Genomic DNA, 15,818 nt, shown 5'->3' on the forward strand with positions numbered 1-15,818 from the left:
TTATAGGGCTTCCATACTTTCCCCACTTATCCCAATCACAACAATAAGAGGGGGCGGGGCCACGTCACGTTAGGTTGTCACTCTCATTGGGTAAATGACTAACCACCCACTTATTTTGTTGCCTACAGATTTTTTAACTTTAAGAAGAACCTTATTAAAGAGACTCTCTATGTTTAAGATCACTTAATGGAAGTATCATTTTTATTTTAAAATACTCACTTTATGAGTGCAAAAGCAAGTCATAATGTCACATCTATATACATATAAATATGCATTTATATAAGGATTTGATAAGGCTTTCATGTTTCTGATCATCCTAATTCTACACGTAATTCAACAAACATTAACCTGATATTTCTTATCAGAATATTAATAAAATGTATCACATAATGGGGTTGAATTGTTAACTTAATTTCATCTTTAATAAGAAGTGTCAAAAATTCTTTTTTGGCTTAAAGTAGCCAAAACTCTGTATTTAGCTAAGATAATAGCACCACATAGGATTCAGGACATCATGCAATTGTAATATTTTGCAACACTACTGTTTATTTTTTCCTAAAAAAATGTTTACCATCATTTATTCATGCAACAGAGTTGAACTTGATGATCTCAATCTGACATTAAAAACAAGGAAATGATGCCTTTTGTGATGTCACTTCCTCATTGATGATGTCCCAGGGACTGACCCATTATTTTGATTTAGCTATATGTTTTTTTCTTTCAGGGTTTTAAATGGTATGGCATGACAGTGTTGAAAAAAACATTCTAGTTAAAGTAAACAAACATCATGTTAACAGCAACATATTGGTACTAATTGCATTTTTTTATGTTTTTGATATTGAATGAAAATGTGATGATGGTGAGTGGGGACATAAATGAGGACAAAATGATTGTCGTCTACAACTTAAGTAATAAAATACAACATATTTACTGTGTTAACTTTTGCATTATAATGCAAATAGACTTTGTTAATGTTAATGTGTTAATGTGTGGCTTTAAAGAGCATTTTGTGGCTGTCTTGAATGGAACCACTTAAAAGCCATATCATGTACCCCTTCATTTTATAAAAGCAGTTTTACAATGACATGTTTGCACATAATAAGCCGTTTAAAGTTAGAATCAGAAGCATTTATAATTGTATTTATTTAGTTGATTTGGGTTACCATTTAGACGCGAATCCTCTAAAAAAACAAACACTCACCAGCGACGGTTTGTTCGCTATGATTGGATGAACGACATTTCACGCTCAGCCAATCACAGGCAGAGTAGGGCGGGTTCACGCCTTCGCCATCCTAGGTGAAAGAAAAAATCACGTCGGGTTGTTGGGGTGGGAGTCACGAGAAGTTTAGCGAGAAATAACACAGAGGTGAGTGGAGAGAGATGACACGGGTGAAGCCAATGAAGACGTCTTCGCTGGGAGGGTTTCTAATGAGACACGGGCGTGCGTGAGGTCGCGGGGCTGCCTACTTTTCTTTAAGCCCACCTGCACTCGTTGAAGCTCGGCTTGTTGTGGAGGAGGAACCGCTCTAGCTCGTTAGCGGCTAAGCTAACTAGCGAGCTAACTAGTGGAGTGAACGGCGGGGCGTGTGAAGCTAAAACGGCGCCGAGGCTCCCATTTTCCCCGGAGGGCGGTTGGATATAATCGTCCGGAGGGATTCGTCGCCACTGTGCTGGAGTGGGTGTTATATCAACACCGGTGCCAGCTGTATTGTTGTGCCGCTCCCCTGACTGCCCTCACCATGTTAGCAACGGCTGCAGGGAGCTATACAGTCATGTGCCACAGTAGCTAACGAACCTATCAGGGTTTTTTTAGTGTGTTTTTTTGTGAGTGCATGCTGTCACTGGTACCGACTGGGTTGTATCATCCTGTACTGTACTTTCATGTCGTGTCACCACCCGACAGCTAGTAGTCCCTGCAGAAGAACCAGACGCGGAGCATGCAGGAGAAGAAAAGACTCTACATAAGTAGATAGATAAGAAGGGGGGACACGACCGAGTTAAATTGGACTGTGTGTGGTGGTGGTGGTGTTGATCTACCACCAAATCAGGGGGGTTGCATTGCATTTTGCGTTGGGTTGGGTCGCTGCTGGCAGAGAAACGAAGTAAAAAAAAAACAATTAAAGGATGAAGAAGTTTTCAAGGATGCCAAAGTCCGAGAGCGGCGGGCTCGGAGGGGTCGGAGGGTCCGGCTCCAGCTGCTCCGGAGTCAGCAGCTACTTCGGGAAAGTGTTTGCAGTCGGCCGGTTTCAAGTCACCGTGGAGGAGCTCATCGCAGAGGGTACGTAGAAAGAAGTAGATTAAGCATTACACCGTGTGCTGCAACCCTTTTCATACACCGTGGGGTTTTCTGGGACACACCCGTCATCTTCTGTTTAGACAAACAGCAGTGAAGCAACTCCTCCAGCTTTGTTCCTTTTATGGGTTGGTAATTGGTTTTGCACTCCACAATAAAAAAAAGCCGAGTGTCCCCCCGCCCCTCCCTAAACATCTGTTTGCTTATTCCTCAAGAAATTTCATGCAGTGGGATTTTGAAATAGGTCGCTTGCCTCTTCCAGGCTTTGGTATTTTAAAGCGAGGGCACCAGGGATTATTTGGTCTATAGCTGGAATCAAAACGTGTAACACCCCAAAATATAGCTGTAGTTTACATTCTGCCTCAGCTGCTCCACTGCCTCTAGGCTAACAACGGTCCAAACCTCCTGTGTCAACATACACAGCATGCAAAGATCCAGCCATTATTAGATAACACTTTGTCCAACATGTTAATGCCAGTTTGCTTTTGTCCCCATGTGGATTTGTTTCAGGGAATATGACACTTTTTCCTCTCTTTGCAGCTGCTTAAAAGATTCTCCATAAGCCCACTGAGATACCCTCTAGTTTTGTGTGAAATAATTTGATTAGGGGTTGCATACCATTTTTTAAAAAAAACAAGTAACAACAGCTCTTGCTTGCTGGATAAACACACACATGCCTACCCAGTGCAGCTCGTGCTTGAGGATGTCGACAGACTTCTTGGAAACATTAGACATTTCCTCCATGCTTTAACAAAACCCTGTGTTCAAATATGTTGTCTTGAGACTCCTTTGCGTACAGTCACACAGGCAGAGAACTAGGAAGTGTAACTCACAATCACAGTGTATTCATTAGAAACACCCTTCGATTGATTAACCAATTAGATGGTTAATTGGTCATAAGTAGGGATGTCCAGATAAACAAAATTTTGCTATAACCACGGTTTCAGAATGTCAGGGTTTCACAATTGTAAGAATTGTAGAAGCTACAATATCCCATCTTTGCCCTATGAAAACGAATCTCGCAAACTCATGTAACAAGTGTGTGTTTGTGCGCACCGTGCCACTCACCTGTAGTGTTGAAGAAGAGCTGTCAAAAATGTCAGAGGGAACTGACATTCCAGCTCTATATCCGCCATTTAAGCGCCTTAAAATCGGCAGCGTGGGAGCCTTTTGGATGTCTAAAAAATTACCAGGGAGTTGTGACTGCAAAGTGCTTCAACACTTTGAATGTGTTCCACCATCTTGGAGATAATCATCCACCCCATCATGCTGAAATCACTAGTGAATGTCATGTTTCTCAGCTGGAACAAACCAGTTTAAACTGGGCTGGTGTAGTTCACAACTTTTCCCTGTTTACTTTGTGAATCTTGCAGGGATATGGTTTGAATCTGTAAAAAAATCTGATTGTATTGATCTGCTTTTTTTTAAATAGCTTCAATACTAATAAACACATACAAATGTGGATGTTGTATTGTTTTGAAAACAACAACATGGTATTGAAAAAAAATCGATACTTTTGATAACCTTAATATCCAATGAGGTCAAGTTTTATTTGTAGTCTCCCAACAATTAAATGACTACTATGGGGACTTACATCATCACACATGAATACAACTAGGCTCATTGAATCCACAAGTGTCATCTTTACAGTCAGACCTAATTTATGACATTCAACACTGTTTATGGACTCTAGTATGCAGAAATATTACAGTACACCATTTTACAATAAGGGAAGACTGCATGTTTTTTGCCCCAAACTGCATGGGAGAAACCCCTTTTTTTTTCTCTCGCCAAAATGTAGCTGAACTTCATAAGTTATTCACCCCCCTTTCCTGACTACGGAGCAGACTACAGCGTCTTTTAAAACGAATGTCTGCTGAGATTGCCAGCGGTCCTGACGGTCTCAAAGGGTTAATTAAAAATCAATATGGTTTTTGTATCTCAAAACAGAACATGGTGATACTCAAGTGTATTGATGTTTTCCTACACCAGTATTTATTACAGAATAAAGTAATACTAATAAGACATTAGTGGAAAAGGGGGGTCCAATTTCACCCAGCAAAATGATATTCACATATATGCTTTAGACTTTAATGACCACTAGATCTTAAAAGATCCCATCTCCTGTACTGGGTTCACCTGTGTTTTAAAATATATTTTTCTTATTACATAAATCAACAACTCTCTATTGTTTGAGGATTTCATTAGTCAAGGTCAGCCCACATGATAAAAACTTGACGGAGTTTAGGTAGGTGAAAGGGAAACTGTGTGCAGAGCTACTCCCAGCTCACTATAGCTGGAAACTATAAAGAGACGTGATAAAATATATTTTGCGTGCATCCTTCTATTGTTACTGAAACTATAATCATTCTTTGTTAGTCACTATGAATAAACAACACCAACTAAATGTTTCAGGCCTTTAGTTAGCGCTGTCTCCTCAAGTAACGCACTGTAAACATGCTGTTGAGTCACACTGTAAACCTGATCTCACTTGCACAGAAAACAAAACGGAAAACACACACACACACACACACACACACACACACACACACACACACACACACACACACACACACACACACACACACACACACACACACACACACACACACACACACACACACACACACACACACACTCTCACACACACACTCTCACACACACACACACACACACACACACACACACACACACACACACACAAAACCCTTCCATGCAAGCAGTCATGGGTCTGTGTCATCATATAATCATGTGAAGTGGCTGGTTTCGCTACAGGAGCACAGGGTTACATTGTGACCTTTGCTCATCATTCTGCTCCAAGGTAAGAGCTGTGTGTCTGCGTCTGTCAGGGCTGCACAGTTACTCATACAACAATTGTCTATTTCATTTCACTCACAGTGTCTGCTGCATTTAGAAATAGACAAAATACTGAAGTCCGTCTCCAAAAGTAGAATATCGTGTTTCACTCCTCGAAGGTGGAATAAAAAGTGTGAGGCATAACAATCTGCTCAAGTTAATAGCTATTTGGACACTTGAGAGATTGAAACATTATGTTCACCAGAAGCAAAAACATGTGATGTGATATTTACAGCTTCAAAACTTTGGAAAGGGTCGAATCCAGACGCCTGGATCTTTTTCCAATGGCAGTTTCTTTTCCAACATGGTGCAGCCCAACCGTTGTGAGCTAGATAAAGTAAGTGTAACTGTAGCAGCGGTGGATCAGGGTAGCAGGGTCTATCAATGAATTGTGATACAATAATTGGTTGTTATACCATATTTGCATGCTTCCACCAGTGTGTAAAGTCAAAGCATAACGTGGTTAATCCACCTAGATGTTGTAGTGATATGTTCATTTATTTTATTCGTCAACATAGATTTTTTTACTTGCTTTTGGTGAGTGGCCTGTGCTAATTTTGGACTCTGAGTGGAGCACTTTACTTCTTCTGTCAGCGGTGGTCCCATGTGCTGCCCATTCAGCAACACAGGACTTAACCATCAGCCAACTGTTGCTATAATTCATTGCTGAGGTTTGGGGGTTTGTGGTCGGGACTCCTTGGCAGGTAACCAGCCGTCATTTGGAGGGCCTGTTTTATTTAAAGACCTACTACTATGCTGGGAAAGTGGTAACCATGTCAAGGTTAATTTGGGAATTTACCTACCTCTGTGGCTCAGAGACCAGCAGGCATGTTTGGATTAAGATTGTGTTAAAAGTGTTACTCATTTAGGTAAATAAACCAATAAACCAGAGGATACACATTGTAGTTGTCTTGAATCGTGTTGCAGATTGTTAGAAGTGAAAACAAAAATCTGAATTAACTGCAGAACTCTGCTGAAACCGGGGTCGTCATGATAGCAGAAGTTCTTCCTCGAAGATTGATCAATTTATTCACGTGTTCCTAATCATACTGAATACCACATAAGGCAAATTGTGTAATTTAGTTTCCCGTCCATTTTTTTCACAAAGGACAGGTTCAACAGTGTGCATAGGTTTGATCAAGCCCCGCCGCTGGACAGTGTGTGGCACTTGGTCAGTTTTTGTGATTGATGCTCATGAGCTTACTTGTTCAACTGTTATCTGGCAGCAGTTCCAGTTAAATGAAAAGCACGAGATTCCCTTAAAACCAAAGACATAATCTATAGGCCCTAGAGAAGCAGATAAAAACATGTTTGAATGTGCCAGCGACACCATCGCCTCTTCATATACAGTGGGTACGGAAAGTATTCAGACCCCCTTACATTTTTTACTCTTTGTTAAATTGCAGCCATGTGCTAAAATCATTTAAGTTCATTTTTTTTCCTTTTAATGTACACACAGCACCCCATATTGACAGAAAAACACAGAATTGTAGACATTTTTACAGATTTATTAAAAAAGAAAAACTGAAATATCACATGGACATAAGTATTCAGACCCTTTGCTGTGACACTTGTATATTTACCTCAGGTACTGTCCATTTCTTCTGATCATCCATGAGATGGTTCTACACCTTCATTGGAGTCCAGCTGTGTTTAATTCTAATGATTGGACTTGATTAAGGAAGCCACACACCTGTCTATATAAGACCTTACAGCTCACAGTGCATGTCAGAGCAGATGAGAATCATGAGGTCGAAGGAACTGCCTGAAGAGCTCAGAGACAGAATTGTGGCAAGGCACAGATCTGGCCATGGATACAAAAAAATTTCTGCTGCACTTAAAGTTCCCAAGAGCACAGTGGCCTCCATAATCCTTAAATGGAAGACGTATGGGATGACAAGAACTCTTCCAAGAGCTGGCCGTCCAACCAAACTGAGCAATCGGGGGAGAAGAGCCTTGGTGAGAGAGGTAAAGAAGAACCCAAAGATCACAGTGGCTGAACTCCAGAGATGCAGTGAGGAGATGGGAGAAAGTTCAAGAAAGTCAGCCATCACTGCAGCCCTCCACCAGTCAGGGCTTTATGGCAGAGTGGCCCGACGGAAGCCTCTCCTCAGAGTAAGACACATGAAAGCCCGCATAGAATTTGCCAAAAAACACATGAAGGACTCCCAGACTATGATAAATAAGATTCTCTGGTCTGATGAGACAAAGATGGAACTTTTTGGCCTTAATTCTAAGCGGTATGTGTGGAGAAAACCAGGCACCGCTCATCACCTGCCCAACACCATCCCTACAGTCAAGTGTGGTGGTGGGAGCATCATGCTGTGGGGGTGTTTTGCAGCTGCAGGGACAGGACGACTGGTTGCAATTGAAGGAAAGATGAATGCGGCCAAGTACAGAGATATCCTGGACGAAAACCTTTTCCAGAGTGCTATGGACCTCAGACTGGGCCGACGGTTCACCTTCCAACAAGACAATGACCCTAAGCACACAGCTAAAATGACGAAGGAGTGGCTTCGGAACAACTCTGTGACTGTTCTTGAATGGCCCAGCCAGAGCCCTGACTTGAACCCAATTGAGCATCTCTGGAGAGACCTCAAAATGGCTGTCCACCAACGTTCACCATCCAACCTGACAGAACTGGAGAGGATCTGCAAGGAGGAATGGCAGAGGATCCCCAAATCCAGGTGTGAAAAACTAGTTGCATCATTCCCAAGAAGACTCACGGCTGTATTAGCTCAAAAGGGTGCTTCCACTCAATACTGAGCAAAGGGTCTGAATACTTATGTCCATGTGATATTTCAGTTTTTCTTTTTTAATAAATCTGTAAAAATGTCTACAATTCTGTGTTTTTCTGTCAATATGGGGTGCTGTGTGTACATTAAAAGGAAAAAAAATGAACTTAAATGATTTTAGCACATGGCTGCAATTTAACAAAGAGTAAAAAATTTAAGGGGGTCTGAATACTTTCCGTACCCACTGTATATATATTCAAGATTAGACTTTCGTCAAGCTCAAAAGTTCTCTTGACGCCATGTGGTTAGCTTTTTTCCCCCCAGGCACATATCTGCAGAGCTGGACAGTTCCTACATTAAGTGCTAGGAACATAGTCATTTCCCCTCCAGTCCCCTTTAGCCTTTGTGGATTCTCTTTAGCTCTATCTGCTGCTGTCTTCAAGAGGAGCACAGAAATGACATGTGGGAACAGGATGCATCTGTGAGCATGTCACCCTTTTATCCACTAACTCTTATCGTTTGGGGCTTCCAAAGTTTGGAAATTTAGGAAATGTGTGGAAATGAAATTGATAAAGTGTGGGTTTGGAAAGTTTGGCAGTTTCCCCAAAAGCCTGACAAAGTTCAGGGATATCACAGTACAGTAGACACACATTATAGTGATTCTTACCTTTCTTGCATGTCTCACAGCAATTCCCTCCAAAGTCCCAACCTCTTCCCCCTGCCTGACCTCTGACGCTCCCTGACACATGCGCTGAAAGAAATGCTGCGCTTGGGTGCAATAGGAAGTCCGAAGTTTCGGACCTTCAACTTGGCAAAGTGCACAAAAAAGCCTGTCAAAGTGAAACCTCCAGCTAGCGAATTCGGTGGAGATCGACCTACTCCGAATTCGCTAGTAGGAGGTTCCACTTTGACAGTCATTCCAATGCACTTGCCTAATTGGAGGTCTGAAACTTTGGCCTTCCCACGGCACTCGAACGCAGCATGAAGGGCAAGTGAAACACAGCAATGGATTACAGGCAGGAAGCTCGGCAAATTGGTCAGACTTTTATCAGAAACATATGAGACTTGAATATTATTATTATTATTATATGTTGAGTTTAAACACCTGGTGGATTTCTTCATATGCTTATTAGGAGCATTTTAAGAATACAGAAGAAAAGTGTAACAATGCCAGAAATGTAAGAATTGCTTTACCTGTAACAACTGTCTGTATAACGCAATGTAATTCAACAGCCCAAGCACCCCAAACTGTAGCCTCCAAAATTAAACCTGTTAATCAACCCCTCTAAATTATTTCAACATAAACTCACACCTGAACATTCATAAAGGTAGGATTTTTTCGCAGAACTATTGAATTTAGACTCTTAGTTATAGATAGGTGCTCCTAATGAATTGACTCTCTTGAACTGTCTTTCTTTATTCTGGAGAAAACGGGCAGCTTTTGGAGAAAACACCTCCATTGGTTTTATTTTGGATGCTTGACGACACAGTTTTAGGAAGGCAGACAAACTGTTCCCAAACTGATAGCTCTGCATCTGCAGTCGCAATATTTAATCAAGCTATTTGCTGAACAGCAGCTAAGCATTTAACAGATAACTGCTTCTGGAACATGTCTTGTTGTCAGCTTAACTTGCATAACAGCCCTTATGTCAGTGTTGTTTGTTCACCAGACCACAACCACATTACACGACTGCTGTACTGTACCTGCCTCTCACTGGAGGTACAACGCAAACAGTTCATGTTTGCATGTGTTGGTGAATTTGTGTTAAATTGTCAGTGCCTCTCTTTCTAATTAGCAGGCATTATCACTTCCTACTGTTTGCACTTTTACAAGCATGTTAACAGCAAGGCTATAATTCATCACCGCCTCCTCTTATTAAGGTCACCTCACTCTTCAAGCAACAGAGATCTGCAGACTTTGTGCTTCATAGTGGTTCCCTGTGTCTGTTCATGCATCGTTTAAACCTTCAGAAAGAAAGCTTGACTCTCGGCTTTAATTGACACACAACTGTCACAAAACAAAACTTTACCTATGAACGCGCTGACTTCACACATATTAGTCCTGCATCCCTGCTGCCAGCAGAATTTCGACACGTTTACACTGGGGTGCTTTGTAAGACACAGGCTGAAGAGATGAGGGCAGCCTTGGTCTGACCATGACGCGCCACAGCTCATGGAAACAGGAGAAACGCAAATAACTGTGTCCATGCAAACAGCTGCTGTGTTCACAGTGAACATGTTGCTTTTTCACATTGTCCTTTTGCCACTCGTGATCTGGACAAACGCCATGCATTCGCCAAACAGGTTTTGGCCTGTGCACTACTAGCAGTATACAGAAGAAATCTTATCAATGCAAGTGCAGTTTGACTTGAAACAGGAACATTTGATAAGCTTTCTGTTGTGAATTTATTCAGCAGTGTTTGCTTTGTCACAGAGATTGTAATAAATGAAAGCTAAAGCCAAATGTTGAGTAAATATGCTGTAGATATCTGCTGCCTTTTTGTGTCTGATACGGTTAAGATAAAGTGAAAACTCGGTGCAGGGCTCTTATATGGTTGAAGTCAGCATTATGTTATTAATAGCAACGTTTTTCATAGATGGAGCGATTTCACACTGTATTCCCTCATTTGGTGTTTTTACAATAATGTGGAGGGCGCTGCTCTGGTTCAGACTGAAAACAGCATTGCGTTTAAGAAACCTAAGATGAAAGATTATCCAAGTTTTTATATCCTCCATTGCCACGATTGTCCTCTTGCCCCTTTTAAAAGTGTCTGTCAGTCTACCACTTTGGTCCACACTGACCAACAACCGTTTGATAGATTAACATGGTATTTTGTACAGGCATCGGTGATCCTCAGAGGATGAAGCCTACGACTTTGGCAATACCCTAACTTTCATTATAGCGGTTATAGATGGAGAGAGAGTTAACATTTGAGGTTTTGAGTTAAATGTCTCATTAACCATTTGATTGTTATAAAATTTGCTGTCCCTCTCAAGATAAATTGTAATACATGTGGTGATCCCCTGACTTTCCATATAGCGCCGGTATCAGATTAAGATTTAAATTTGTCACTCATATTTAATTTTCTTTACAATATATCTGCAAACTAGCTGTAAAAATTAGCTGTAAATTGTGTGTTGTGGTTAGTAGCAAATGTTAGCATACTAACATACTGCAATTAAATCATGAACATAAACATTATTCCTGTTCCATTTTGAGCATGTTAGCATGCTGACCTAGTAATTTGCTCAAAGCAAGTGCAACCTTACAGAGCTGTTAGCATGGCTTTAGACTCTTAGGGGGCTTTCACATCAGTGACCTGGACCCGGATCCAAGTACACTTGACCCTAAAGGTCTTTTGATTAGTGTGAACACTACGTACCGTTCCCGGGCACATTTGGTTGATCTGTGACTTGGTGGTGAAAAGGTTTTTTCTGAGCACGGTTGGCTTCATGTGTAAAAACCAACTGTACCAAAACACGGAAACAGACAAGCTATTTAACATGACTACAAGGAGTTTTCAACCGGTTATAAAACACACTCATTGTGATACGGATGGCTCTATATCAGACGGTAGCGTACCCGCCAAATACAGACCCAGATCCGGCCTCGCAACCTTTTGTCAGAGCTCTGGCAGCAGGTGGAAAGCTCCGTGCCCGACAGCAGCAAGCAGCAACAAACATAAACAAATGTCATGTAGATGCTGTCATGAGTGTACTTGAGTAGGGAACAACATGGCTAATGTGAAACTGACCAGCGGGGGCAATCATACTCAGACATGGTACAAATCCGTCGTACCTAATGTCCAAGCAAAGTATCATTAAACAAGAGTGTTTTCACAACTGAGCTTTGTGAAATGAAAACGCAATATCAACATGACACAATTCCAGTGAAAGTAGACAAATGAAACAATGAATGACTACTTGATTATCTCTCAGCCCTGAGTTGGAAAGACCCTTTTTAAATACCAAAATGCTTTTGATTTTCGAGCAGTTACATTGTGATTTGATTGAAACGAGTGAGAATGCATCCCATCTACATTATTAGCATACTGTACTGGTGATGAATAGGCACATTGTGCGCTTTTGTTGTCTTATTCTAGCACCCTAGAAAGAATGCTGGTACGACGCAGCACTTGGTCCCGTGATGGTATCACTGCCTTTGTGCTTGCTCATTGAGGCCTTCTGTATCTGCCTCTCTAGTGTTGTCGTCCCTCTCCTCTTTTGTGAAACGGCAAACGAATAATTTTCTCCCAATTCCTCATCACCTTATCGGAGGAGGGCGTCAGGCCAAATGGGAGGGAACTTGGGCCACATCGAGCCAAACAGAAGGACATTGTTGTGGAAGTCCACTACACAGTGTTTCACTTCGGAGTTCTTTCAGTGACGGATTTATGTCTTTTGTATTTATCAGAACTCTATATTTGAGACACGCATGAAGATGAATGAATGAATGAATGAATGAATGCATCATTAGGATTCAATTTAGGAGGATTTAAACAGTCAATGCAGCATGATTCAAATCAAATACAGCAGCGAACCATGCTGCCTCTTGTGCTTTTTATGAAAGAAATGATTTGGTTGCTTTGACCTTGAATGAGGACAACTTTTATGAATGTGCCTGCAGATCTTTTTAAGTGTACTTGGGGCCGGGCAATAAATATAATAACCTATCGTCTAGCAAGGGAATAGTATGATGATGGAATCATATATCGTGATACATAACTACATCATCTAAATTCACAATGACAAACACATTAACTCCAATGTCTCAGGAAATGCAAACTATCTTAAACAGAGGACTGTAGGCTTTTAAGTCTGTATAACAGAGTGCACAGTTGCTACCAGTTCAATGTTTTTGTTTTCTTGTGGACAGGAAGCTATTTTCTATTCTGCCAGTTTCTGTCAGTCAGTCAGTGGTTGTCATCTATTTTTCATATTGATGTCGACATTGTCATTCTGATATCCAGAATATAGATATGGTAGTAATAAAATAAGAAATAATTATTATAATTCAATATACTGCTCAGGCCAAGTGTCAATAAGCTATTGTGTTTCCTGGTCCGCTCCCAGTAGAGATCAGTTTTCCTGAGAGACTAAGTACAGGTTGGAAACTGATCATAGGCTTATGTGACTCCGGCATGACTACACTCGATTCGATGACAAGTCAGAAGTGATGAATGATGACTGCACTGTCAACAAGCCGGTGCAAACAGGTTTGATTTTTGTTTGTTATTGAAAAGAATGTAGACATCCATCCATCAAAATCAAATGAAGGAAAAACTTGTCTTATAGCTCCCTGGCTCTGATTTTTATGTTTAGATGGTTGAGACTTTAGTCTTTGTTTTAAAGCTGTTATGTAGTAGGGTTCTCACGATACTAGAATTTCAAAGTCAATACCGATACCTAGAAAAATACTCAATAGTATTTTCGATACCACAGGAAGAAAATTAAAAAAAATGAACGCAGAATTTAAAAAAAAAAGATAAGAATACAAACGTCAAACACAAACACACACACAAACACTTTTGAAAAGTTTTCTGACATAGTGAAAATAAGAAAGAAAACACCCAACTGTAGGGTGAATATGAATATGACAAATGTTTCTTGTATTGTGTTGTATAGCTCAGGGATTTCTGTGGACATTAAATGACTCCATGAAGGACGTTACACCTTGGGTTCAGTTGTTAGTCAGGTTTCTCCACAGTGTAAACAGTGATCTGCTCCATGCTAATGTATTCAGCTACAGTCCTGTTTATCTTCCGTGTTTCTGCTGACTCGGCTCCATATTATCTCTGCTGATTACATAGAGGTGGTATAGCAGCTGCCACTGTTTGTGTCTCGTTGTTGGTTGACACGTTATTGTGTCCTGTCAAATCAACGTCTTAACGTTAGACGGACAGGACTGATGATGTCGGCTGCTTAGCTCCGCCGTTAACATTACTGTTTATTATTAGACACTAGCTGCTTGTTTACATCCTTAGCCTTTCCCTGTCATTAGGCTCGTATGCTAAATACTTCCAAACTGCCCTTTAGCTTTTTTCGTTTTCGACTTAAACCGTTAGTAAAGGTTTTCAGCTCAGTGTTGTTAACTTGATGAACTAGCGTCCATGTTCTCAGAGAGTCGAGCTGGAGCTTCTGGGGGACATAATGTGTCAACCGGAGGAGGTGGAGTCCGCACTGTTGACAGCAAAAGTATTGTTACTTTTACAAGTTAGAAAATAATCAATACTAAATACTAGTATCGGATTAAATACTGAGTATTGATTTTTTTGACAGCCCTTTTATTTAGCCTAATTATGCATGTCGTATCCCAGTACTCTCTAATTACAAAATCATTACAAATGTTTAATGTGACGCAATATTTATTGTTGTTTCTGTGGGAACAGTTTGATCACTTATTCATGATGTAATGTCAAATCAGAGCAACAAAAAGAGGTAGTACATGTGATATACACCTGGCATGTGACAGAGCAGCTGTGACTTGTCAAAGTTTAAATCTACAGTACGGTATAAACCGACTACAGCCTGGAATTAGACTGGTTGGTTGAAGAGTTGCTGTATCTACGCAGCAGGTGCCTATGATGAGTCATTTATACTGCTGTAGTCTCTTCCTGTTGACTTTCAATACAAAGTCATTAAAGTAACTACATGTTTTTACACCTGTGTGCCCACAGGTTGTTTTTAGAGATAATAGAGAAGCCAATGAAGTTTGACTGTGGTGTGAAAAGTTCCACTAACCCCTCAACATCCCAAACAAACGCAAATTGATTCAGCTGGAAAAGAACCAGATATGCCAAAACAAAAAACAACAAGGCGTATAACTGCATAGTATCTCAATTTCTCAAAAAAAAAAAGTGAATAAAAATGACAACAATATTTCCAGTTTTCCTACTGCAGTAGCCGCGGTTATTTATCGGTTCCAGCTCCGATCAACAATGTTGGGAACAAGAAACACAGGTAGACATGCTAATTTTCACTTCTTTTCCACCGCAATGCTATGACGGGCCTCAGTCCCTTCTGCAACTATTTTTCATCTCAACCAGAAATTTCGTCCGTCACTGCCCAAGCAGCACTGTAACATTGTCACTGGCCTTCACACTGCTTTTTACTGTTTATTAACCCTGTTTTCTGACACGTTTGATGTTGAACGTGACACACCAGAAAAAAAGGAGGGCAATCTTGTTGTCTGTCGCCTATTTGTAGCAGCAACAAACACATGGGACTGCAAAATGTCCTAAGCAGACTAAAACGGTTTTGGTGATGTTTGCATAGCCTTGGCATACTCCACTACTTACCTACACTAAATAGCTGTTGTTTAGTCTGAACTGACCGCATTGAGCAAAACATAAACATTTTATAGTCTGACTTACACTGACACAGTTTTGCCTCCAGTCTCTCTATTGACAAAATGACAACTGTATGCAGTCTGTCCTAAATTATGCCCAACAGTTTTCATGTTACTGTGATGAAAAGGAATTTTTCTCACAAAGGATAAGAACGGGAAATGTCTTTGCCCAAGATTTTTTCTTTTTTCTTTTTCTTTTTTTGACCTTTTTGAGCATTAGACTGTGGACAAAGTAACGAGGATAAACCTACATACATTAATGAACGTGAAGCTGTCTTATCAGAAAATGCATTGATCTTTGAACAAGACCTCAAAGACATCAGATAATCTAACACATTTAACAGCAGAAGGCAGTCTTTTCCCTCCTTCTTTCTTGTTTTTTCCTCAGTATGTCAGGATGGTGTTGACCCACTACTGACCCTTTGATTGAAATGTTTTCAACCCTGTGTCTCCTTTTCATCCAGCAGCATCTCTGTCTCTTTCCCATTTTCATCATAAAGCCTCCGAAGCACAGCCACTTGTGTCTGTCGGTTCACTTGTAAACACTGTTGAGGTAAGATGTATGAGAGCTGACTGCCAGAACCTT

General features: G+C 40.7%; 1 protein-coding gene across 1 annotated transcript in view; it reads left to right on the top strand.

Moving 5' to 3' along the window:
* The first annotated feature begins 1,331 nt into the window (after positions 1-1,331).
* The window catches only part of bmp2k (BMP2 inducible kinase), a 62,422-nt gene continuing 47,935 nt past the window's right edge, over positions 1,332-15,818 (top strand). The window contains exon 1 of the mRNA XM_083913246.1: positions 1,332-2,278. Within this exon, the coding sequence (XP_083769372.1) occupies positions 2,125-2,278 (154 nt within the window). The 5' untranslated portion in view covers positions 1,332-2,124. The remainder of the gene's footprint in view (positions 2,279-15,818) is intronic.

This window comes from Echiichthys vipera (assembly GCF_963691815.1).
Source record: "Echiichthys vipera genome assembly, chromosome: 4".
In the NCBI taxonomy this organism is placed as follows: domain Eukaryota; kingdom Metazoa; phylum Chordata; class Actinopteri; order Perciformes; family Trachinidae; genus Echiichthys; species Echiichthys vipera.